A 27,178-nucleotide genomic window follows, 5' to 3' on the forward strand; every position below is an offset into this window, starting at 1 on the left:
CTGGTTATCATCTCAGCAATTTCCCTCCCACAAATAGCTTTCAGCCCAACTACTTCTCTACTAGCTCACTAACTCTTTGCATTGAAAATTTTCCCCTTAAAGCAGAACTGGAAACCTGTCTGCCCCCAACAAAAGGATATCCCGCTTCCTATCGGCCGTATTTTTCCTCGTCATCCTTAGTCATAAATACATTAAGGCCAACATAACAAAAAAAATCTCATAAGCACTGAAGGTCTTGGCAAATACAAAACCGCAGCACAACCCGCTCCGTGGGAACCTGCTGCCACAGTGACCTACAAACTGGACTGATTGGTTTGCAAGTTTCTACGCGTATCAAAACTGAGATTGTTCCTTCTCTCCTTTGTTTCAGTTTAATCTCTCCTCTGCGCATGTGTATAAAGTTTTTTTTCCCCCCTTCCTTCGCTCTCTCGCAGCCGGCTCTGTCAGTTGTTACCCTGTGATTGCTGCAAGGCTTTGTGCATGGCAGCGGAGGCAGAGGAGGGTTTGATCCAGGGGACAGTTAGCAGGGAGGAGGTGGTGGTGGTCGTCATGGTAACCTGAATCATCTGCTCGTTTTGTATCAGTCTAATGAGGGTTTTGAGACGTTCCAGTGATGACTGAGTCCCTTTCTGCTGGGCCAACAGGCTGGTTTTTAGCTCTAAGCATTTCTGTCAAATAAAGAGAAGGGGAGAGAGAAGGAAAGACTGAGAATACATTCAAATTGGTGTCAAATATCTCTCCAAACATCCTTTTGTGTCTTGAGTGCACGTCCTGCTCAAATGAAGTATATTCTCCTTTGGGGATAGCAAAACCACAGCTTAACGAATGGAGTAATCACCAGTGCCGCATACGCTGCAGCAGCTGTCTAAGGTAACAATCCAAATGCATTCAGAGGACGTTTCCGACCTCATCCTGTAGACAGCCTGGCAGAAATGCCTTCTGCGCTCCAGAGAGATTACTGGCACGGGATTGTAATAGCTGTATTAGCTGTGTTAGAAAGCACCGAAGCCGCCAGTGAGGTCTCTAAATCTTACCAAACGGCACTGATAAACGCTTGAGGGATAAACCTCACCATGATGCATTTTGTACGTGCCACAAATTTTAGGGAGTCAGTACTGTGAAGATAAGTTGATCTCTCTGAACATGATGTCAATATCTTTCTGGCAGAAAACTTGATCTAAGACACTACTGTTATACCACTGCAGTCACAAGAAAGTCTTTTTCCTATGGGGTGGCCAAACTGCACCCCACAATCACTTGAAATGTTTCACACAAACCTACATGAAAATGACCGTGGCAGCAGGAGCCAAATGAAGGCATCCCAAATCTCCTTCTTAGAATCATAGAATCATTTAGGTTGGAAAAGACCTTTAAGATCATCGAGTCCAACCGTAAAATTAATACTGCCAAGTCCACCAGTAAACCATGTCCCTAAGTGCCACATCTACTCCTTTTTTAAATACCTCTTCTTCTCCAAGAAGAGATAAGGAAGAATCGGTAATTCTCCTTTCCCTCCCCAACCCCGTACCGCTGCAGCTAACATCCCATCCTTTACACTATCAACGGGTCTGAGAGGGACTATGAGACAGACCAAAACCCTGAGCCTGTCTGCTAGACGGAAAGGGATGGTGTCCTCTCTAATATCTGAAACCTCCTGTTTCCTTTCTCACAGTGGGCCCAGGGGTCTGGCAAAACTGGTTACTTGTCTGCAGATTGCTCTTCTTTGGCTACGGTCTAGACTACCCCGGGTAGGGGGGTAGTCTCCAGTCCTGGGAAGGGGGAAATGCTGACTTGAAAGTCAAGTTGTCTGAAAAGCAACTGTGGGGAGCCGGGCAGAGGTTGGTTTAGACGGGCGAAATCTCAGATGAAGGGTAAATCACATTCTGTTTTTCCAAATAATAGCATTCCCCCTGTAGTGTGTATGAGAGTTTTCTCTTTAATGTAAATCTTTGTTAAGGCAAATGTCAGAAATGAAATTGCTCTGTGCTGGAATACCTTTAATTGCTATCCTCCTTTCAAGTGGATATATCTCCAATAAATATAATCATCAGCTGATATTACCATTTAAATAAGACAGTGTTGCCCCCTGAAAGAACCTGATTCTGCTTAGGTTACTGATATATTACTGATTTTGACAGCTCTGACATACAACTGATAGCTGGCTGCACCCCCAAAGGCTTTTCTTTTTCTGAACACCTCATCCCACTGCACTCTCCTACCTACTGCAGATATTCTGTACCCCAGAGTCACTTCTTCATACATATTTGTGTTTCTATTAGTGCTGATGGTGGCTATGCACACTTACAGGGAATATTCCCCGCTGTGATGTCTTTTAATAAGTTATTCCTTTTCCTTCCACTCTATTTTAAATGTGATAAATATTTTAACATGCCTCCTCTGGATAACTGTAGTGGTAAAACAACTAGTGACCAGTTACTCCTGTAGCTGCCACTTTGATTTTTCCAGGGTAAGGAAGTTTCAAATATTTATTGAGACTGCCATGCCAGCTACCCCGTAAGAGTGGGCCTGAAGTGAGGTAGCCCTAAATAAGTTCCTTCACCCATGAAGGACAGGAATTACGGCTTTGAACTCAGCCCACTCATTACTGCCAGAGACTCGTCCTCATAGCACAGTATGTGTGGGAGACATCTCCAGCCAACATTTAACTTTGAAATGAGTTCACAGAGAAAAGGATTTCGAATCCATTTCCAGTCATGAGGAGGGTACAACATTCAGCCTCTAAGACAAATAAAGATGGTTATTTCTACCTAATCTCAAGAGTTTTGAGCTAATGGACAAGCAGCTACCACTGGAGGACACGCTTGTGACTAAACTTTTCACCTGGAGAATGGAAGTGCCTTAAAGTCACTGGACAGGTGAGAGCTGTGTATGGCACTACAAGGAAGGCAGGCACAGCTATGTTGGGGGGAGTTGCGAGCAACAGGAATCCCGTTGCTGGTGATTTCTCCTCCTCAGCCTGCTAAAGCAGCTTGCTTTTGCGCATAAAGAGAATCCATGTTGTTTTCCTTGGAGAGAAACACACTCACACTTGAACATCTGCAGCTTGGGAGTATAAATCATTTTGTAGCCACAAAATATCAGGTTTTCAAGCATAAATTCTTTATAAGCATCTCTGCAGGAGACTCTGTGTCCCCAGTCAGGTGTCCTACCTTTACTGCATTGTTGAGAAGGCGATCTTTTTCTTCTAACTGTCTATGCTCGCTCTTCAGCTCACTGCTTCTCTTTAATAACTTTCGCTTCTCTTCTTCTTTGACTGCAGAACAATAAGATTAAGGATGCAGAAGTTAGGAAAAGGACATACGGCAAACCTGCGTGCTTGACAACAGAAAGCGGAAACATGTATTTTGCATGGTGAGTTTCAGGTCTCATTAGCCTTTTTTCAGCAGGTACAGCCAAATAAATCTGGAGTTTCTGCTTGCATGCATGCGTCTACGTCAACAGCTAGAACACAGGACAACCCAAAAGCTGTAGTGCACCTTTGAGATGAATTAAAATTAATCCTTGGACCACACGTGGTCCTGAATGTCTCCAAGAAAGAGGTGACTGGTATTTAAGGACAGGTCAGCCACCTGGAATGGCAATAGTTCAGCGACCCTTGCTGAAAAGCACAATCATAACAGTACCAGACCTCTGCAAAGCTCCTTACAAATATGATCTAATGCCCCAAACAGCCCATTCTAAGAGTGCAACAGGGAACTGAAAAAGAGTAACGGTCAATGCACAGATATCATACAACATCTGAGGCTAATGACTGTGATATCAAATAACATCGAAACAATTAGGAGCTGATATTACTGTAGTATCTGAGACACCAGTCTGGCATCGTTCTACATACCCAATTACATGGCTCTGCCTAGCCTGACTGTTTCTCTCTGCCTCCCAGCCTGATATGATTCTGCCTCAAAATCCCATTTTCAGCCCTGTTCTCAGGAAGACACCACTTTGATGGCAGCCACCTCCACAGACTAAAGTTCCTGAGAGGTCAATCTCAGCTTCCGTAAAGAGAGAAGATGATAGTGAAGTAACAGACAGAGGGGAAGGGGAGAGAAAGCGACCTGCTGTTCGCAGCCACAGGCCCTTAGGGCCCTTTGCTTAATAATGTCATGATACCTGGTGGCATTACAACACCAATTTAATATTAGTGCCATAAAGGACTCAAATGGCATTGCCCGTCATGAGCAGAGAATCCCTTGTCATTAGCTGTGTTAATCCCTACCTGTTTTATGAGTAACATAGGAGTGAACAATAGCCAGAGTTCCAGTCCATGGCACATTGTCATCTTTCTTTAACACCTATAAGCCCAGGAAACAATAAAAAGTTAGGACTCCACAAAGACAGACATTAATGTTTTTCTTCCTCCAGCCTCACAGCTCTGCAGGACCAGATCTAGGGTCCTTGTCTCAGAATTCGCAAGCTGAAAAGTAACAAGACAATAATTTGAGTAGCAATCTCCATTGGGGCTTACTCCTTTACACATGACTATAAACAGCACTGCCAAACAGTGCTAAAAGGGGGTTACAAATTCTCTGGTTCTTGTTGCCATGGCTGGAAGACATTTTTCAGCCCGACAAGCAGACCTCCACACTGTCAGAAGTGTTGTCTTCTCAGCGTGGGAGAAGTTGCTGGTCCATACAAAAACATGACTACGCAGATCTAATCCTGGGCTGCTCTGCTCTCTGCAACTGCATGCTAGAATTTCCCCCTGACATTTTCAAAGGAACATAACAGTGATCACAATGCTAAACACGAAGAACTCTAAGGCACAAAATCTAAGCCTCCGCTCTACAATTTAGTGACACTGTACTGTTTTAGTAATTGTTTTCCTGTTCATGCAATCAGCATTATACACAGCAACTAGACAAATTAGCATTTCTGACATGACTATGATCAATAGCTGTGTGTAATAAACATGATTTAAAGAAAAGGAAGTGTTCTCCTCACAGCTTTCAGATCCACTGGTGAACAGTGTCTCCTTCTGACACTGTCTCCCTCATCTGTAAGATTTACATTACTTGTCTGGCAACCCTACGTGTTGGTGGCTTTATTGTAAAGAAGGGAAACAAAGGAAATGAAGAGACATTTTAAAAGTACGAATCTCAGCAGATGGGATTACAGGGAAGCTAAGGCACTCAGTGTATGTTCTAACTCTAGGACGATGAAAATACCAGAAATAAATGCTGCAAACTGTACTAAAAGCCTCTCAGTATTACTTTAGCTAATGTGGTCCCCTAAGCTGTGACCATAGGTTACATTAGTTTAGTGGTGCACAAATTCGAGGTTTCTCCCATTTTCTTTTCTTTTCTCGGCGTGCTATGGTCCAGGTAGCTTACCTTCTGTTGGCACTTTGGACAGACCCAAACCCCCTTGGGGGCAGTTTTGAGGGGTGGGTCCAAGCAGTTGAGGTGATATGCTCTGGGACATGTGCCACAGGGCTGCAAGTTAATGCCACGCTTGCAAGCAGTGCAGTATTCATCGTGGTGGATCTCATTCTGCAAGAGAAGAAGGAGGATGGCTTGGGTAAAGTCAATCCATTGAGAACGCCTCTCTATACAGCATTCGAAGCCTCTATGGCAGCAGACAGGCTCATTCAAATGCAAAATCTAACTGTCAAAAGGACCCTGGCCGCTGTAGGAGAAGACAGAAATAATGATGTATGAGAGCAACAAATACAAACAAACAAACAAAAGAGCCAGAAGCAAGTTCCATAAATTGAAACAGATAGAAAAATAAAAACCAACTAATCAAACACAGGAGGGAGTCGACTAATATAGCCAGCTTGTGATGTAGGAATTACTTCACTTGTTTTTGATAATGTGTGACTCCAACACATGTATCACCATGCACAGCTCTATTCTGAGGCATGGGTCAAAGTCAACATGTGGATCACTTGTCCTTCAAGTCCAAAGCAGAAGGAAGCAAGCAAGGAAAAGTTTCTGAGGAAAAAGCACAGTTCCATGTTTTATGCCCATTGCCTCAAAGAGCAGCTAGGAAAACAGTACGCTTGAGTACAACCTTTTGCTATGTACCCTCTTTTGTGTTCTCCTCTAGAGGGCTCCTCTGTCCCTCTGTTCTCCCTGGCACTAATTGTTCTCTGTTCAGACTTGCTCTGACAACCTTTCTCCAACAAGACTGATTAGTACTTTGTCTGTAGCAATATATAAAATGAACTAAGACTCATCAACAAAGTTACAATGTCATGTAGTAAATTGCTATGCTAATCTGGTGGCAACGTTAATTACTCTTTGTATAATTAAGTGCATTTTAATAAAGGAGATACTGATTTTGAAACTCTCATGGCTTGCGAATCATTATAAAAAACCTAAATTTTCCTAATGCTTTTCCATGAAGGAGAATAATAATTTTGTACCTTTGTTAATTCCAAAAGCATATTTTCATTTTTAGGGATATTAATTATAATGTTTCATGATAGTTTTAGTCAGGTTTATATCTTGAATTCTAACTCAGTCCTGTCAAAAAATCACTCTCGAAAATATTACTCTTTACAAATTACCTGCTCAAAAAGTCTTAATTTTAACCTCAGTGTGAAGAGATCTAATCTATACAAACTAGAATGGTTACTCATTTTTCTTAAAATTTTTGTTAAAACCACAAATCCGGACTAGCAATTTCTCAATCAGTGGATTCTACAAAGGGATTAAACTCAAGCCTTGCATATGAAAGCCCAAGAGTTCATCTCTCTGAAATTCTAACTTAGAGGCTCAAAGATTTAGTTAAGTGGGAAATGTTTCACACAAGTAGTATGAAAGGCGAAGAGAATACTGCAATTTTGTACCTGGATAGAGACTACAATAACCAGAAGCAAGCACTGAATTACACAGTGATGAGAAAGACACTGGTAATACACAAATTTTGCCACACATACCTTCCAGAATGGATCCTCATTTGCTAGCGTATGAAAGAAGGGCAGAGAACAGATTAGTGGGAAATACATCGCTGCAATGAATGCTAGTTCTCAGCTATGGGAGTAATTTTAGTCAAGCTGTGACACAGGAGATCAGGACATTGCCAAAATTAATGTGAGCAGGAAAGAATGAAACAGCAAGCAGTGGAATTAGCATGTGAGATTTAAAAACATACATTGTAGGAATCCTCTGTCTGAAGATCTCATACTAAAAAGTCATAGTATGAGAAGCACAGACTCCATTTCAAATCTTCAAAAATTTTCATGAGGACCTCCTCTCTGTATGTCGCTAGTCCAAAAGTCTTTCTTAAGGACTTCAGCCTGCTGGATGATGAACAGTCCGGCCATGAACCAGCAAGGCACTTAAGCAGGTGCTTAACTTGGAGTATGAAAGTGGTGCCACTGACTTACCGTTAAACACGTTTAAATGTTCAGCTGATTCATGGCCAAAATGGTCAGCTACTTGTGCAACTGAGCTTTATGTTATCATCAATTCTTTATCATCAAACTACTCCCACCTAAACCGCCAAGATTTTCTGACCTTCTGATGAACTGAGTCTGTAGTGATTGCATTCACAGCCTGGCAAGAACAAGAACCACCGGAGCTCACTGGAAAGCAGGCCAAGCCGTTCATAAAAGTGTTTTTGAAAGTCATCACGCTTTGGTCCAAAAATAAAAAGCCAGAAAATTTTAACAGCTTTATGGAAACCACACAGTGCGTTGCAATTTTTGCTGCTGATTTGTAAGGGGCTGGTGCATACTGTCTGAGTGACAAACAGCTGATGGAGAGGCCTTTCTTTGGACTAAAGTGGAGACAAACAAACTGATATTTCTGTCCTTCTTCAGCTCCCTCTCTGATCACAAATGGGAATATAGCTGCCACAGTGTGATCTCTCATATACAGACCAACCTGGGAGTTGCTTCCTGCTGTTACACATTTGTTTTATACACTGATGTACGCATACCTGTGAAGATGCAGGCACATTTGCACCACACACACATGTAAGAAGAAGAGAATAGGAATGAAGGAACAGCTTCACCTAAGTTAGACCAAAGGCTCTAAAGCCCGGGGTCCTTTGCTAGCAGCACCCCGCGCTGCCATTCATGCACAGAGTGCAAGAACAGGGCAAGCACAGAGCAAATCTTTCTACTCCAGAATTATCCTTCCAGATGCTAGCAGTTTATGGGCTTCCCTAACCGGGAGTTCACATCTTCATTTTTATATTTAACATCCTTAGATAGATTTTTCTTCCATAAATTTTCCTGCTTTTTCCAACAATTGTAGCATCCTTTGGCAATGAGTTCCATAAATAATCACAGACTTATAAAATCTGTAGATGTCACTTCATATACACAAATACACACACAGAGAGATCTACCGCGATATGTCACTGTGATTACTCAGGGGATATAAATGTTATTCAGATAAACAGGGGCTTGATAATTGAAGAGTCTTTTCTACAAATGATACATGTCAGGGGATGTGACCTCATTTCAGGTTAAGACATTTTCAGATAAATGAATCCTGATTAATTGACATTTTGCTGAAAATTTACAAGAATTGTTCTCTTCTGCATTTCTGGAAATGACAGTTGTTGCCTGTACTTCACAGGGATTTTTTTAGTTTGTTTATTTCTCTTTTCAGCTCACTTTATAGTAAAAGTTTTAAACATTTTAAAATATGTCTACTTCTGCCTTCTAGTTGCTGAAAAATTAAACTGAAGACAATTTTTTTAAACAAGCATTTTATAGGAGAAGGGGCCGTCAGCTCTGCACTGAAGGTGGACAACTACATCACTGCAGTGCCAAGCTGTCTGGGACAGCGTCCGCCTTCAGTTCAGAGCCTGCACAGCATCTAGCCCAATGGCACCTGGCGCACGTAGCTAATAAACCCCTACAGAGGTGGGGAGTTCTGCTATGAAGAAGTCCAGATTAAAATTGGCAGAATATGCAGAATCCCAGCACAGATTCTGGATGCTGGAAAAACCAAAGATACAGGACTCAAAGAGTAATTAAGGAGAGAGAGTGCTGATTTCCAAGCGGTTCCAAGACAGCCGCGTTACTGGAACTCTGTCACCTGCCTACTTCCTTGCAAATAAAATGGGAAACACGTGGCGGAAAGAAGGTCAGAGATAGCAAACCTGCACTTAAACAAAATCCACTGAGGGGCTAACAACACGGCTTGCTAACATTGCCATTCTCTCCTGTTTTTCCCATGTGTTTACATGGGAAAAACAAGTGCTACGATAAGACAAATAATAAATTGTAATTTTAATTTTGAAGATAAAACTAAGCCAGGAATAATGTTCTTTCCACTGGGGCTTACATGAGCATGAGCTCCTGCTAAGAGGCATGTCATCATAGCTGTTTACCATGTAATAACCTCTCATGTCCTCTGAGACCCTATGCATTAGAGGCATATGGTAAGTAGGCCAATTGTCTGCATCTAGCACATGAAGTTTTGAAGGTAGAGAGAAGCACCACTGCATTCCAGTTGGTGATCCTGTGGCGCAGGAATTCAAGGCAGGGCCAGAAAGGTGAATCTCAAGCACTAAACATGACACCTGACAGGGATATCAAGCAAACACTGAAAAACTGCCAAAACTTCATGTCTTAATTGAAATTACCCCTGTAAATGCTCCTAATACTGAAATAATATTTGGCTTAGAGAAAGGCCTGTCTTCCCTTACCTCTAATGCACCACAGTAGAGCCTAAGTTACAAAGGAAACACGAGGGCAGGGACATAATCACATTTCCTTACTGGCTTTCTCTCCTCTCCTGAAATGCAACTCAAGCTTCTTGCTTTCTCTCTTAAAATCCTATATGGGCCTCGTCTGAAGAATTAAACTGTACTCAATGTTCTCCTTGTTTCATCTCCCACCTCCCAACTCTTTGCCTTCTCTATACGTTGCACGTTTTTCCTGGAATGGGCTTCTTCGCATGAGCTAATCATCATCATCCCCAAATGGCTCCTCTGAGTTGTTCATTCTCAAGGCTTTTACCATGAAATTTTCAGCATTTGAAGTTCTTATAAATACAAGATTGGAAGGCATCTTCAAGGCCATCAAATCTAGATTTATGGCTCTAGCTCTTGGAGTCAGAAAAATCGTGTGGTTTTCAGCCGTTGCTTCTAAAGCAAAAGGTATGGCAAAGTTGTAGCCCTTGAGGATGGACAGCAGTTTCTTAAATCTGATTAAAAGAGGCAAATGAAAAGCCCAGAATAGTAATTATTTTTTAAATCCCAATTTTTCAATATATATTTTTAAGCACTTGAGGTTGGCAACACTGCCTTCTTCAATCAGTCCTCTCACTGCATGGTGCTTACGATACTAGAGATTGGATTTTCCACTGATTGCAGAGACTTTGGATCCGCTTCTACACAGTTTTGACCTTTAGCCTTATCCTTCAATTGGTTTTGCAGGAAAACCATCTGTTTTCACTGCACGCTAAAAAGTGCAGGGAACTTACACAAAGTAATGCCCTATGGTACCCTAGCAGTAATTCATATGAAATCCTACTAATAAATATTTAACATGTCATTAGAATGGTAGTATATTCATTTTAAAATATGCTTACCTCTTGTTGAAAGGAACAAGGGGTTATTCAAATAATTTGATGCAAGGCGTTTCCGCTACAAGGGAAAAGAATGCAACCACAGTGTCATTGAAAAGTGCTCTGGTTGAGCATGGTCTTAACCATTTCATATTAACAATCTCCATGAGTTTCCCTCATACATAACCAGCCACCCAGAAGCCAGTTCTGTGACTTAGAATATTTGTTGCTAAGCCCTGAGACAGTCATGCAAACAGCTGTATTATTTACCTTTCTAACAAGTTCTTCACAGAGCAGTTAGATGTGCATTAGATTTTATTAACAAGAGAGAAACGCAAATTGCAAATGTTATTGATTGAGTTTCAGGAGGTGTTCCAGAGGTCAGTAAGAGCAAGGTAACAGCAACAGTAACTCCAAACCTAGCAGATAAACCATGTCCATAATGGAAAACCTGCATAAATAGTAAATTGTTGCTGTGAGATGACATCTTTATTTGCGTATATAGAAATGGTGATGGACTTCCCCCCTGCAGAAAAACATCGCTACCTTCTGTGACGCTTGCCTACAGTTCATAGGAACATATTTCATTTGCAAGCAATGTATTAGGGCCTAAGCAAAATATTTCTCATTCAGAAGTTAATGTGTACGACCTCTAGGAGCTGGCAGTGATTTCAATCTTCTGAGGTCACCAAAGATTTTCAAACTTGCAAACACAGACCATTGGAAACCTGACTGAGATGTTTAACTAATTTAATGCAGCCCATCGCCGACTTGTCAGATGGTATTGTTGGTCAATAGCAAGCCGGGCTTCATTAGCAGTCTATATAACCCCTAATTGTTTCTCTGAGGCATCCAATACTTGTACAGCAGGACTGGAAACAGTAACATTTTCCTCCATTAGATGTTGTTAGGCTCTGCTTGGAGGAAAATTAGAGGGGTTTTGCTAATAAATGATTTATTCTGTGGTGAGTAAACTGTTCTTTTATACACGGGTGCCTGCCAGTCTGTTAGTGAATTTTGAATAGATGTTTCTTCCTTCAAAAAATACCCAGCCTGAAACTTAACCCTTTCCTATGCAAAAAAAAAAAAAAGAAAAAAGAAAAAAGAAAAAAAAAGCTACTGAGGGTGGGAAAACAGAATGGTATCTCAATTTTTTTTAAAGAAAAAAGCTTTGAAAAGAAAAAGCACAACATCCAAGTGAAGACATAAAACCGTGATCACATTTTTGCAATCAAGGAAGTTAGCATCGCCACTACAGATGCTGAGCTCCTGCCGTTTTGAGGGGCGTTGGCAAATGAAAAGTCTAATTTATATGCAATTTCAATTTAAACAATCATGAATTAAAGATCATTCAGTAGACTAACCGTAAATTAAACTGCACCAAAATGCCTGAAATGCCACAAAATACCTCAACTCACTGATTAGCAAATCAATCTGAGCAGCTAATTGATCAGAGAAAAACCATCTGCCTCCATTTTACTTGAAAGGCATTCCCCATGGTCAGCACTTAATGACAACTCCTAATGAGGACACAGCTGATCAGCCACAGGACTCTTTCACAGACATTTCTTTCTCCATGCCATCTTTCACTTCAGGATATGCTTTTGAGAATAGATATAATGAGAAGCATGAACTAGGGGTGCAGCAGACCTCCACCATCACCTCCTCCATCCCTACTCGAAGATAATTGAGTTTCTCACGAACACCGATCAGACTACAGCCACAAAACTCTGCTGCAAGTCTTTTAATAAACTCATCAGGATAAAAAGGTCTAAGAGAAGACACTACAAATTTAATGCTAGCAAGGCTAAGGTTCCTACTGTGTTAAATGTTGGACATATGGACATCAGTATTTGCTCTGAAGAGGTTGCTGGAGAAAAGTTGAGGAGTTCTGAAGAATTCAAGTGCCCAGAGCTGCTCTGGAGTATAAAAATCTCCAGTACTTTCAAAAAAAGAACAATCAAGCCACTAAGCAGCTTGACTACAGTGATGGGTTTCTTCTTAGCCTCATCTGTCTGCTGTCTGCCAACAAACACAGAAATCTGAAATATTGGCATACCAAAAATTCTGCATCGCTTGTACCTAAATAAAGAAAAATCACTTCCTTTAGGCTTAAAGAACTCAGAACACAGAGAAATCTTGCTTAAATGGAGAGCTGGCTGCAAATCAGTTTCATTCCTGCAGGAAATTCAAATAGTAACCCCAAACTGTGGTGAAATTTTTAAGGTGGAATTTTAATAAGCTGAATAAATGCATATATGTCAGTTCAGAAACAAAGTAAAAAACAATTTCAGAAAAAGTTAAGTCTATTTATATGCTGCTTTTACACCAGGTTTGCAATCCAATATTATGTAGGACCAAATTTTGCTACTACTAGAAATGTAACAGCATAAGTGTAACAGACAAACAGAGATTATCCAGAGCATTTTATTTTTAATTATGCATTATTGTATTTATTATGCAGGCTTCCATACTCCCTGCAGAGCACACTGATTCTTAAACCAACGCATCCCTTTTATGAATGTCACTAATAAAAAAAGCAAAGTTCTCCATTTATTATTTGGCACGTAGGAAAAGAGAAATAGCAATGCAAGTTTGAACATAATCCAGCACTGCTGTTCTTCAGTTCTGACCTAAAGGGACTGTCTGCGTGGGTGAGAGAGTAATTAGGTCCCACATTAATTTTGTCCTTTTGGCCTTTATTAAAACTAAGACGAATTCTAGTTTGAAGCAAGTGATATTGTGGGGTGAAAACCTGTTGCTTAGCTACTGAGATGAGATCTTTTCCACATCAGTATCTCTTTACAAGTAAATGTGCAGTTCTGCATTCATATATACTTTTGTAATAAGAAGCACTTAAACCTTTTATTGACAAGAAATAGAACTGTGGTAAAAAAAGTGAATGATAAAGTACCTCTGTTTCCAAGAGTCCACTGTAGGCTGGATTTGCTGTGCTTCTTCTCTTTCTTTCCTGACGCTTGCTCTGGATTTCTGTAACCATAGAAAGAAACATGAATTGTGCATTTCTCATTCATCAGGGAAAAATGTAGATCTAACTTGTTAAGCAAGATGCTCTTACCCTCAACCCCTTGGGCTTTGTGTTCAGTTTCAGTTTCTAAAGTATAATTGGGTTGCATCAGCATTGATATTTGCTGCAGTTCAAGGTTTGACATTAATAAGCTTTTCCTCGTAAGATTCAGAACACAGGCAATTTTTATTTTTTCCTTCCTACAAGGTGGACTTCTGCTGCCCTACAAGATTTTTATTATGATCCCTTCAGACACATATTCAGCAAGCATCAACAGAGAGCTTTCAAAATACTATCCATGCCTGCTATTAACAAAAATGAAGCATTTAAAGCAGTTAAGCCTTGCAATTCGTGTCAGATGAAAGCATAGAGATCCTTTTAAATTTAATTTACGTTACTTTTCCTCTGTGGAAGTTAGAAAAAGCATGGTCAGAATGGCATGGCTAGATTCAGTTCTAACTAGGGTTTATCCATCCAAAAATATACAACTTCACAATGCTGAGCATGCAAAATGTTGTTATGAGCCATACATGTACTTGTGTCACTGGAAACAGCAGCGCAAAGATAGGCTTATCAAATTGCAGTCCTGTTCAGAAAAGGGTGAAACACAAGAGAACTCCCTTCCACTAAATGCTAACACCTATTCAAGATGGTACTTGCTGAGGACTTGCATTTAGCAACAATTAGCCATGTGCATACTTCCATAAACACATGCAGAAAGAGTGAGCGGATTCCTCGACCACTGAAATCTGCAGGTTTAATGCTACTTTTATCTGAGCTGGGATTTCATTTCTGTCACATGGAATTTCTTTTTCCAGCTCTTGACATCAGTTCAGAATGGTGAGATTATTACAATCGTGTATTTTAGAGCCTACTTTTTATTTTGATAATAAAGTAAGAGCAGACATACTTTAGCAAGGAGAACCACCCAGTATCCATCCCATGACGTGAAGTGTGCACAGCTGGGCTGATGCTCTGTTCCAAAATGTTTCCTACATGAATATTTTAAGGCAAAGTTTAGACTCTGCACTGAGGTGCCAGAGGAATCTTGTTAGTCAAAATGCCCCCACGATGGTGATACCTCTGTTCTGCCTTGCTCTAAGTAAATCTCTCAGAACAAGAGGAACTGGCAGGAGCACTAGCTCTTCAGCCCAGAGGACCAGGAGCACACCCAACAGAAACTCAGGACACCATCTGGTTCTGCAGAAGGTCTGGCATCTTTCATCAATGTCTGAGCTAAAGAGGTCTATCTCAGAGCACCCTCAGCACCAGAAAATCACCTTCAGGATATCGAGCACTATCTCCCACTTGCAATCCAACAGTAAGGTACAGTCCAGCATTCAGGACGTTTACAATACATGGGAATTGGCTTCCCAGCACATAGTTCTGGTTTCCAGGCACCCTTTCCAGATACTGATCACTTCCCCACAAGAGTAAAAGGGGCCACGTACCACTTTAAGCATTGCTACAGTAAATGGTATTAGTATTGTTGGTCATGTCTTGGACACGATGTCCCTAGAGACGAGGCCAACACTTTGCACGGATTTTGTACTGGCCTGAGTTCCAAGATACTGATTTGAAACTTTTCATTCACAAAAGACTATCGGCTAAGCCGCCACTCTTGGGGTGATGGATGTATCGGAAGGAAACTGGATAGACAAGAAAAACAGAAGAGCAACTACTTGCATATTCTGGCTGGGTTTTCCCACTGGCACAGGAACATGACACCTCTCACGCTCAGAAGGTGTCTTCTCCTAGGGCAATTCAAAGAGTACAGGCAGGTCTGCATTCACAGTCTGACATGAGCTAGACATATGCTGCCATGTGACTCAGGGAGCTATACAGAATCTCACTACCAAGAAATGTGTGATCCGAGGCTGCACCGAGACGTGCGATAAACGCCATGGCTGCAACCACTGCCAGCATGTTGTTAACATCCTCGCTGCTACGCAGACTCCAAACCAGAGGATCTTGTATGGGTAACGGTTCTGTCCCACTGTGAAAGTATTTCCTATGAAACGCTCGTCTGGCTATGCTGAAATCTCCATCCTGAAGCTTCCAGACCCTTTGGCATCCTCTAAAGGGAATTGGGCCTCAGCAGCAGGGTAAGTGCTAGACACGGATCCAGTAGCCTGCCACAGAGCCACCAGAAGAGAGTTGGTTGTTCCTGATGTCAGCATCAGTTCTTGTAAGGGAAGTGCTCTCAAGGCCAAAAGGTGACAGAGATGTCACAACAGAGGAACCACGTGCCTTGATGCTGGCAAAGAAATGGAGGAAGTGGCCCTCCACTGACTCTTTACTTTGGTCTCAACAGTGTCAGCTGGAGCCGTGGTTCTTGCAGCCAGGCTCAGTAACCCACACTACGTGGTCAGTGAATCCAGGGCTTGCAGCATCTCGGCACCCTTGTGGCAGCGTAGTAAAAAGCTGGAGTTATGGCAGCCCAGGCTTAGTCTTTCAGAAGTGGTCACAGGGATACAAGATCGTGACTTTTCACTGGCACCGAAAAAGAAACAAAGAATTCGACACAGCAGAGCTTTCTGTGTCCGTAACTGGGCCAACTGTCTTCACAAGAGGACCGTGATGGATCTGTAGCTCTCTGCCCTTTTAGGTCCCAGGTTTAAGAGAGAATTTGTTCGGTACATGCTCTCACCAAGGCAACAGAAATATTTGATGGAGTCTGAATCACACGTGGTAGGTACCTGGAATGCAGCTTTGGAAGAGGCATCGCTATGGTACAGATATAAAAGCTGGCTGGGGGGAAAAGTAATAGCAGTGGGAATAGATGGAAATAAAAAGAGAGCGAGAGAGAGTAATGAACTGAAACAGCTCTAGATGTACTCCACCCTATGCAGCCATCAGGGAGGGAGAGCACAATGTCAGCACTTTATTTATGGAAACTGTGAACAAAAAATACCCATGCTTGTGACATAAGGAGTATGTACATTAAAGAGTGTATCTGCCAATAATCACACCAAGATAGAACAAAAGCATACGCTGGTATACTACCTTTTGTTGTTGCTTCTGCTAAAAAGTATTGTGTATGTTTCAAAACAGGTCTTAATAAAGTGAAAATAAATAATTTGTTTTAACTGATTAAAACATTCCAGTAACCTAGATGGAAATATTTCAGAGTTTTTAAACTCTGAAATGGTAAAACAAGATGCGCATTTTTAGAATTACCTGAACTAAAGAATTCTTTTAAAGTTTTGCTTTCTATCTTCTTTTTTTTTTTACACAATGGTAATGCTAAAAGGTGTTCTAATAGCCTAGAGAAAGAGATTTAATATGTTACAACCATGCACTGCATCACAGAATTGGGCTATCTTATTCCTTAGTTTATTAATTTAAAAAATATAACCCAAACAGAAAAAAACCCTCTAAACTGTAATACATTTGACAGAGATGAATAAATTTGAAGATAGCTTTATGTTGGAGGCAAAGCTTCAACGAGCTGCTGCTTTCATCAATAAACACTCTGTATGGTCATTCTACGAAGCCTGTAATGACAATTTATCTTCAGGGAAAGCCGTACCTTGCAGAATGTCAGTCAGTGGAAGCGGCTGTGTTCATTTACTGGTAAAGGCCTCAAAGGACGCCTCACACTCGGGCTCTGCAGAACAGAGCTCTTTTCCCAGTAAGGGGAAAGATGCTCCTCTGGACGTTAGGTGGAAAGGCTGCTAGGCTGATAGAGAAATCCATACAGAAGTGGATCCATAGCCCTTCACCCCAAAATTAATGAATAAAATGAAGAAAAGCAGTAACACTGTGAATTAATGATACTGAGTGAATAAGCTTTTAATGACCCAATCTTGATACAGTTTAATTCCGAAAATGTGAAATTGAGAAATACATTAGAAGTACTAAAATAAACTGAACTGTGTAATGACCACTGCTTCCTGATAAATAGCAATGGCTGATAACCGTAAATATGACATAGCACTAAAATAATAACCTTTAGCACGTGAAAGCTATACGGGTATTTTTGACAGTTGTAATCACCAATATTCATGAAGAAATACCCCTTCCATAGTAAATAGCTCTTGGTGGGAGCCATTTATTTAAAGCTAGTAGGAATATAAAAAGTGAATTTGTCTGCAAGAATTGATTCTGCAGGATTAGTATTGTAGCAGTTTGGTTCAAAATGTGCGTCTCCGCACTTACTGTAGAACAAACAGAGCAGAGCGGTACTTGGCATTTTGAACATAAGCATTAAATCCACACAAACAATTTATTAGTTCCAATAAAATCAAAGGGTAAAGAATTATTCAAAATTAAGTTCGCTCTGTTGTAAGCATAATTTGCACTTCAGCATAATTTCAAATGTTGTCCTATTTTCCTTAGACAAAGAAAACAAGAACCAGTCATCATTTGCACTTTTTGGATTATAAATCTTCTCCCAAAATTGCTGTAGCTTTTTAATTTCCATTTCAATCCATTACCATTAAGGGATTAAAAAGGCTGATAGCTTAAAGTTTCTTTAAACTGCTTTCAAATTCTCAGTCACTGGGACATTAAATGATTTTCTAAAATGCAGATTTAAAGAGGAAAGACACTGAAAAAAGGCAATAAGACCCACAGAAAACCTGCTGCATATATTGAGGAAACCTTACAATTAAGATGCTATTTTCTCCCTAATTCACAACCTCTTTTAAAACCAAGGAACAGAAGAACAGGGAATCTCACTAAAAAGAAATCAAGCTGTAAAATGGTAGATAACTCTTGAGGCAGCAAGGTATCTAAGCATGTGCCTAACTCTAAAGCACATAAAACTTAAACTCAGTGCACTGGAAATTCCTAAGTATTTTGCTGACGATGGTCCATGGGATGGGTGGTAAATGTCAATTATCATTAACATTTTTTGTGATCAAGAATCATTGTTGGCTGACACAGATACCAGATTTTTCTCCTTATACCGGTGGAACCACACCAACTTGTATTAGCTGAGCGTGTAAGTAAAACACATCAAGCTGTAGACTTTTTCTTAAAAATAGCTGTATCTTCTCTGTCCACAAGAACTAACCCATTCTGCCAAGAAACCCCCAACTCATCTCACACCACTGGCAAATTTGCTGAACAAACTCATCTATGTTTCCAGAAAGACAAAGCTGAGGCACAGAAAGGTACAAATCTGCTAACTCTTGCAAGGTATTTTTGGAAAGTTGGAAAAGCAAACTGAACACTATGCAATACTGCATTTAGTTTATGTGCAATATTTGTTTGAACTCACATTCAGAAGCCTAGGAAGGCATGCTAGCAGCTCTCACACAAAAGCAGGATCAGACTGGAAGTTTATTTATTTTTTGGCTAAATGGGGGGAAATGAAGGGAAGGAAGTCTTTGCCAGAGGTAATTTTCTAATTTGCTTAAAATCTTACAAAGCAAATGCCAGATTTTCACCACTATTTTACACATTATTCTATGAAACTCTAGAGATGACAGATGATTCACGAAAAAAAAAAAGTCTGTCTCACATGGGGCAAGAGGAGACGGCATGTTTGCTACAGAAGATCTGGGTAAACATCTTTGAACCTCGCTGATTCTTCAACCAGATTAGTGGTTGTCAGAGCTTTTGCAGGCTTTTTGCTTCATTATCGTCCTCCAGTTGTTAACGTCCTTTAAAGGACCATGATGACTCAGTGAGCCCAAATGCCAGCTTATGCCAAGCCTGCTGGTGCTGGCTGCAGAGCCAGTTCTCACGCCCCTTCAGCTGCGCAGTGGGGTGGGAGGCAGAGCAAAGTAAGGTCACCCATTATTTTGAGGTTGAAAAGCACAACTGTGCATAGATAACATTTCATCTGATTTTTCATTGCCCTTCAGAGGACAGAATCACCAATTCCTCTTGGCTGCAGAGCCAAGAGAAAAGATTTCACTCAAAAACTGAACTGTAAAACAACATATCTCATCTTACCTTCCAAATGTTCTGTTGTAACCAGTCCTAATGCTACCATGAAGGCAATTTTCTAAGGAAAAAATAAACAGGGGTTAGATTTTCTACTACAACAATCATGGTAGAAGTAAGTAAATAAATAAATCTAGCATTGACAGAATAAACCTGGTAAAGGTCTTTTAGAAACGTATCTTATTTGAATGCATAGTAATATGAAGAACTTCAGTTGAAGATATGCTTCAGATATATGCCTGGTCAGTCACGTCCCGCTTGTTTGACTATATGAACTTTAGCAGTTCAGAGACTTATGAAGCCAGTGTTGTATGACTACTGATTTTATACAGCGCATGATCAAAATTCAGTCAATCCAATCAATTCAATTTCATATTACTAGCTGCTTTGTTACTCCACTCTTTAGAGAAGTAATTGCGTATTATTATTACTAACTGGACATGGCACTGCTTTTATTGGATGTGAGCAAGCTGTATGAAGTAAAACAAGATATGATACACTTTACAACACTAAACAAGACATCCAAAGCATATTGAAAGTCCCCTCCCCCCAAAAAAACTTTCAGAAATTTCTCTTCCCAAGTTACAGAAAGAATATCATGTGCATGAATTATGAAAAAGTACACTGAACCAATACTTTCCCTCAATGGGGAGTGAACAAACATCTCCCACCGACAAACTCATTTTGCAGTGAGGAATCTGATCTAAAAAATTACTCAGAACTCTTGTACACTACATATGCACAAAACACATCTTCATACTAACAAATCTTCAAAACACGCTGATGCAGTAATTGGGCAAGTACTAGAGCAGATTCTAAATTTTCTGTCAGTCATTTTTCATTGGGAAATTTTTCCTTGCGGAAAAAGTTTTGCTGAAGCTTTTATTCCATCTTTCTGATGAAAAACTGAAATTCTGCTGTGTTTTTCCAAGCCCAAACTGAACTGAACTCCTTGGTTTTGAGTTACACCTGTGGTACTTCGGGGCCTCAGGGATCTCCTCCTCTTTCTGCTGTGCTGAACAATCTTGTTGGATCACGTTACCCAAGTGGCATTTTCACAAGGTGCAATTCCACAGAAGAGACAACCTGACTACGAAATTCAAGCTATTAGGAAATCCAAGCGAGCAAAGCCCACAATCCAACTCTGATAAAGCATCCAAAGACCATAGGAAGATGCAATTATCATACTCACCCAAAATAAAATGTGTAGATTTAGGTCAAACTAAAATACAGTGTTTAAGTGGTAGAAGGTCAAAACATTCTGTTTCAATCAAAGATGTGTCAGGAGAACACGTTTCAACACTTCCAAGTCAAAATTAGTTTGACCTTCTTGTTTTGTGAAAAGCCTTTTCATTGTGAAGTTTTGTGGAAAAACTTTTCATTTCAGTTCAGGATAAAATCAACTAGTCAGTCACCAGAATTACCATTTCCTTTGCAATTCTGACTTTCACACAGTGAAATTGGGAAAGCAAGCACATCCTCATTTTGTAGATGAAAAGATCTATCTATGGGGTGGGTTCTTCAAAACCTGAGGGTCAGGATTGGACACCTATATCCCTCTTACATATGTGAAAATATCTCTGTCAAACAGGTGAACTAACAACATCATAGGACAGGAATATTTTCTTTCCACTATCTCCTAGTATGTAATTCTCCCTGTACATTAAAAAATGGTCACGTCAAACCTCATCACTGGCAATTTAGACATACTCATGCTATGTTTCTGCCCTCCATAACTGTGGTAATGACAAGCACGTGTTCATTTGCATGTCAGACCTTGATTTCAATAACATTCACTCCTTACATGTCTAAAAACACCAGTGAGACACAGTGGGGGCTCCAAACCTGAAGGGAAAGATGAATATTTGATCTGAGATCCACTGTGCAGATCTGAGAAGAAAATTAGTCAATTGAGTAGAATTAAAAGCTTCATCTCACCCCCACCAAAAAGTAACTTTGCGGCAGGATACGTCTCGGCGCTCTGAGCAGAAGTAATAACAACATCTAGGTACAGAATCAGAAAGCTGGAACGGTTAACGTGCGATTGTATTTTCCCAATGGAGCGCAGAATGCCTGTATTACCCGAAGATTAAACTGTAGGGGGAGCATACATTTTCTGACATCTAAACTAAAATCATTTGAGTACTGGAATGCTCGCTAAACAATTTCCTCTCTTCATACTAAAATTATTTGAATACATATCTAATTAAATGCAATGACAGCGTATTTGCTTAACATATGAAGAGCCTTCATAAATGGACTTGATAATTACCTCACTATTAAACACAGGAAGGGTTAGCTTTCATAGATATTTGAAAGATGGTTTCATTTTAAAAAATCCCAGAAGAAGCTGTATTCTTTTTAACAAGCATATTATATTAACAGCATGTTTGGTTTTACAGGTTTTGCTATTTCACACTCATGTAGCTTGTTGGATTCAGCTAAAAATACTACTTCCACCGCAATGCTTTTCTTTCAAATACCACAGAGTGTATTGTTTCTCCTCTGTGCAGGAATCCACAAAACTGAGGCTTCAGTTTCTCCAGATTTTCAATCCAGGCCTAACACTAGCATTTGGTTCACAATTGCAATGTGTCTCTCTTGTCTTTCTTAGGTGGGATTTAAAACACTGTTTGCTAAATAACCAGCATTTATGGCAGTAATTTTTGTTTCAAATAAAAAACTGCTAGAATGTCCTGGAAAATGTTGCCAGGAATACGAAATTTTACTAATCTAAGATTTTTAAAAAGCAAAAAGTTTTGGGCGGAATTCTGTTTCTTTGTGTGCTGAAGTCAGGTCCTTTTAAGAAGAAAACAAAACAAAAAACCCACCCCAAACCCCATGGCACTTGCTCCCCAGAGGAGCAGCTCCCTTGCGTAATCCCTTCACTTCTTTGCAGAAGTCATTCTGGTGGGTGGGAGAAGGCCCATCATTAGACGGGCAGTCATTGGCCTCCATTCCCAGCAGAGCCCCGCAGACAGCAGGGAGCGGGTGGCCCACTCCTCCAGACCCTCCTCAGCCCCGGGGGGGGACTGAACCCTCATGGCTCATAAGCCGGGAGAGGGCTCTGACCACTGGACCTGGGACACCCTGGGTGGCCGAGACCCTCCATCCTGCTTCTGGGAAAGCCGCTCCACAGCCAGGCGCCCAGGCATCCTGGCTGCAAAACAGCGGACGCAGGGAGGTTTGCTTTAGTCTAACGATGACGTACTTGGGAAAGGAGAGGTCTTCGGCTTATGCGAAAGGCATATGTATTGCAGGGGGCTGTGTCCAGGATTGGCTTCCCGGCTTCCCAGCAGAATGACCCAGCCAGGAACAAAAGACAGTCATTATCCTCAGTCTTTTCTGTTCGTTCAGGTACGATCAGTAACTGCATGTGGGGTTCCTGGCTACTGGTAAGTCTGGTGATTTCTGGTTTATTCGTTTTAAATTTTCAGTTTAACTTGTTAAATCCCAGTCTGTCACGACTAACATTTATGTAGAGCCGTATTGGAGTTCCTGCCTCAGTTTTGTGCTCTGAAGATAAATAAAGGTGTGGAGAGACGTGCCTACAGTGCTTATTTTCTTTTTAAAAAAATCACGGTATCTTTGTTACTCTTTGCCTTAAATTTAATCACCTGTTTAAAAGCCATGAGTGCTTTTAGAAATGCGCAGTATGTCTTTTCATGAAGCAAAACAAAAATTTTTACAAAACCATTTCATTTTGTAATTACATGTTCTATTTATGTCATTACATGTATTTACACTAATTATGCTGTTAGTTCTAATTACACTAATTGCATAAATACATGATAATCATCTAAAGTTTACTTTCAAAGAACAAAAGAAATTAACTCTAAACCTACATATTTACGGCCACGAAACAAATCTATGAAAAGAAAAGAACCGTCATACTTAAGGGCATAGCTTCAGCATCCTACCCAGAAAATTGTGCTTGCCGAGACCTCCAGCATACGTGGCAGGAACGATATTCTTGGTTACAAAAAAGGTAGTCAGATTATTCTAGTTAGCAATTTAATGAAAATCACATTAAATTTATGAATGCTATACCAAAAAATGTGCCCAGTCCCATGGTCTCTTCCTGCATTTCTCTGGAAGATTTTTGCTCAATATTCTTTCCGTGGGGATAAGTTACAGGCAAAGAAAAATGGATATTTCTTCTAGCATTCTGTTTTTAAGCAAGATCTACTAGCCTTTCTGCCCATGAAGTGCTACACAACAAATAATCTTTCGGAAATACCTCCCTAAACAAAACAGGACCCTACAGTCCCATCATTCAGTGGCAATGAAAATTCATATGAGGGTCAGATTCTAAACTTGGGAGGTTTCCTAAGTGTAGTTCTGCAGAGCTTCTGCATAAAGCTGTGATATTCTAGGCGAAAAGCCACTATTTATCCTTAACACTGTTTTAACTATAGGAACCTCTTAAAATGGTAAAACAAATGACCACCCACATGCCTCAAGTAACATTATAAATTTATATTGCAATAATCCTCTTAAACCTACAGCTCCAAGGATGCTTTCATGTTACACATTTATTAGACTAGTAAGGTTAAGATTTCACATGAGCTGAGCATTTCCATAACAGAAGTAGATTCCGTTTGTATAACTTCTCAAATCACCTCAAAAGTACACACAATCCAATGTGAATATGTCTAGTCAAAAACCAAAATGCCTGTTAAAGAGACCCCATTTCTACAAGGACTTCTGATTTATATTTTTAGTTTACATTGCAAATATAGTTCATGAAAGAGATTTAATCTTATAACCTGCTTTCTACTCTCCTACTCAATTTGAAGGATTTTAATGTATTTCAGACTAGAAAGAATCTGTGTACATGTGCGAAGACATGTACACAGCAAATGCAAGAAACTGTATTGTTAAATACAATCTAAAAATTGCAAGATTCATTACAAAGAAGATGTGAAAGCTCAGCTTACAAAGGAAATGTTAATTCAACCTCATAGGCAGCCTGTAAACCCAATGTTATATATTTGATAACATAAAAGAAAATATCTTAAGCTTGTACACACCCTTCACAAGAAGTACAACTATACCCACGCAAGGTGCCTAGATTATTACGAGACCTACAATTCTTACATTTTGTGACACTGGAAAGTTTGAATGATGCAAACCAAATTTGTCAGAGCACCTCACTGGCGGGGAAATCACTCCGATGGCAGTGATCAGTTAGAGAGATGAACAGCTGGCAGAACCATGAGCACAAATGCAGTAACTACGTATGGACACAGAAGAATGTTTAGAATTGGCCCCCATAACTTAAGCATACTGTAGCTCATTTATTAAAAAAAAAAAGAAAAAAAGATCACCTCTGGATTTTCCTCCTTTTTCTTTTTGGTAGCAGGGGGTCCCTGAGCTGACTCTTCAGGAGGTTTCTTTGTCTCCACTTTACTTTCTGTCTGGGTTTGGACTTGAGGCTGAATAATGATAACCTAAAAGACAATGTACAAGTAAAAGAAGAGAATTCACTATATGAAACTGGATTTTTCTGCCTGAAACCTTTGATTCTTCTTTGAAGGATTACTTGATACCCCTACAGACAACAAATGCAAGTCACAAGCCAAAAAATACAAAAAACTGGATACCTAGGTTAGGCTTCTAAATCCATACTTAAGTTTCTAAAAATTAATTTCTATTGGTGCATTATAAACGTACTGCAGCCTAAGGGAGCCACTTGATCAGTGCCTCTGAAAATTAGGGCACTTTCTATTTAGAGGACTTCTGAAGCTGACTCAGCAGCCTAGCTTTAGCGCTCGTGTTGTCAGTGATTTTAAGGTCTTTCCTTTGATTTTATTTTGCATACAGGTAAATGAGATGGGATTACTACACATTCAAAACCACAGTCTGATCTCAGTCATACCAGTGTTATTTCAGAGTAAGCACATGTGGATGAGAAGGAAGATACTCCTCAGTACTGTTCGTGTAACGGAGATCAGAGATCAGTCCTCAGCATTTACGTGTTATGAGCAGCAGATATCTAGTTTTGCATAAACAAAGTAAACCATGTGTGTTTTAAATTAAAATTAATTCTGGTTTAGAACCTATAGGAATTACTACACAGAACTCCTACACATGCATATATGTTAGTATATCCAGCTGCTCATATTTGAATTACCACATGAAGATTTACACATTATCTCAGAAGCTATTAAATTAAAAGGAATGAAGGACAATTTCTGACCACAGAACTACATATGTGACTTTATACCCATAATCAAAGCTTCATGAAGGACTATGGAAGACCTTCCCAAGCTCACCTTCTTGATGAAGGGTATTGGATTTGAACGCTGGGCCTTTTCCATCTATTTCATTGCTAACTTTCAATCAATGTTATTTAATTGTTAGATCCTTTATCTCAACTCAGTCGCTCTAGGAGATTCAAGAGCATAAAAAGGGATGGTTTTCTTAACCAGTAGCCGGTTTAAGTAAGAGAAAAATAAATTATGTTAGAGAAGTGGGGAAGAGATGCCTGCTTTTATTTACCTCAAAAGCCATCCTACACCCTGTATTCTTTTTTAGCACTGTGTGAGAACCTGTGCTGCCAACAAGACCCAAAGTAGCAGGATCCCAGTAGCAAATTACAGCGAATGTCTGCTGGGTACATTGGCAGCCTTTATTAAATCTGCTTCTGGTATAAGAGTGGTGCAGTTCTTTCATTTCAAAGCTGAAAAGTACAAAGAGGAAACAAGTAATTCATAACTTGATTCTTTCCTACTGATTCATCTGCTGATCAGTTTTGAAACCCTGAGCTCTCATTTCATTTGGTCTTCCCCTGAAAGCGTAGAAGGGAATGCCTGATTATTTGATACACTCCCCTGGGGTCAGTCGATATAACTAGTATCACTGTATAATTGAAGAGGGAGTCCATAGGAAATTTGAGCCTGCACAGAATTAAGGGATATTATTAGTGAGGATTGGTTTAAGGAAATGGAAGATCACGTGGTCCCATTAATGTCAGGCTACATAATGATGCATTTTGTTCCCACCAAAAAATATGCTTGTACACAGATAAATGTCTACCAGCGTCCATGTGTCCCCTTAAGAATTTTCCCATTGCTTTCTGATTATTTTCTTCAAAAGGAACCACTGACACCACTCTGCACAGGGCTGTGCACTCCCAGGGGAATATTCTGCTTACATCTGCAATGTAATTCCTGTGTTTGATAACCAAAAAAAAAATGCCGTGAAAAAAAAGAACCTACCTTGCTGTCGGCACTAATGAGGAGTGGTTGCACTTTAATGCTATCGTTGACCACAGAGACAGTCGTGCTGGTGCTGATAGGAGTTGCATTGTTGGGGGAGGTGGAAATGATGGCGTACGCCACACCTGCACTGCTCAGAGGTGACGAAATAGCTGTAGACTCGGTGACACTTTGTGACTGGCTGTTAGGCGGCTGTACATGGCTGACGGTGTTATTGGCAGTTGGGAGGGCAGGGCTGGGGTTTTTGATGCTGACTACGGTTGCCTTCTGGAAGGTAGGAGGCTGCTTGGAAGGTTGGTCTCTGCACGGGGAGATGGGGAGGCTGTCTGGAATCAGGGTCTTTGGCCTAACCTACAAACAGAGAGATAGATGTTACCAGACACAGCCTCACACTGTAATGAACAAACACTGCATACCTGCACTCTCCCAGTAGAATCTCTAATTGTATTAACCACCCCACAAGAACATCTAGAAAAACATAATGTAGCAACTTGAAGTAGCCAGCCACTCATTTACTTGTAGACATATTCCCA

The 27,178-nt window shown here is 40.4% G+C and overlaps 1 protein-coding gene across 1 annotated transcript in view; it reads right to left on the reverse strand.

Moving 5' to 3' along the window:
• Positions 1 to 443: 443 nt before the first annotated feature.
• Positions 444 to 27,178, reverse strand: part of PHF21B (PHD finger protein 21B) — a 164,533-nt gene continuing 137,798 nt past the window's right edge. Inside the window, exons 4-13 of the mRNA XM_009323632.1 lie at positions 26,646 to 26,996; positions 24,753 to 24,875; positions 19,432 to 19,483; positions 13,411 to 13,487; positions 10,521 to 10,575; positions 6,905 to 6,927; positions 5,352 to 5,510; positions 4,238 to 4,313; positions 3,171 to 3,274; positions 444 to 668 (exon numbers count right to left, since the gene is read on the reverse strand). Of these exons, the coding sequence (XP_009321907.1) occupies positions 444 to 668; positions 3,171 to 3,274; positions 4,238 to 4,313; positions 5,352 to 5,510; positions 6,905 to 6,927; positions 10,521 to 10,575; positions 13,411 to 13,487; positions 19,432 to 19,483; positions 24,753 to 24,875; positions 26,646 to 26,996 (1,245 nt within the window). The remainder of the gene's footprint in view (positions 669 to 3,170; positions 3,275 to 4,237; positions 4,314 to 5,351; positions 5,511 to 6,904; positions 6,928 to 10,520; positions 10,576 to 13,410; positions 13,488 to 19,431; positions 19,484 to 24,752; positions 24,876 to 26,645; positions 26,997 to 27,178) is intronic.

The sequence above is a fragment of the Pygoscelis adeliae genome, unplaced genomic scaffold, assembly GCF_000699105.1.
Source record: "Pygoscelis adeliae isolate BGI_AS28 unplaced genomic scaffold, ASM69910v1 Scaffold215, whole genome shotgun sequence".
Lineage (NCBI taxonomy): Eukaryota > Metazoa > Chordata > Aves > Sphenisciformes > Spheniscidae > Pygoscelis > Pygoscelis adeliae.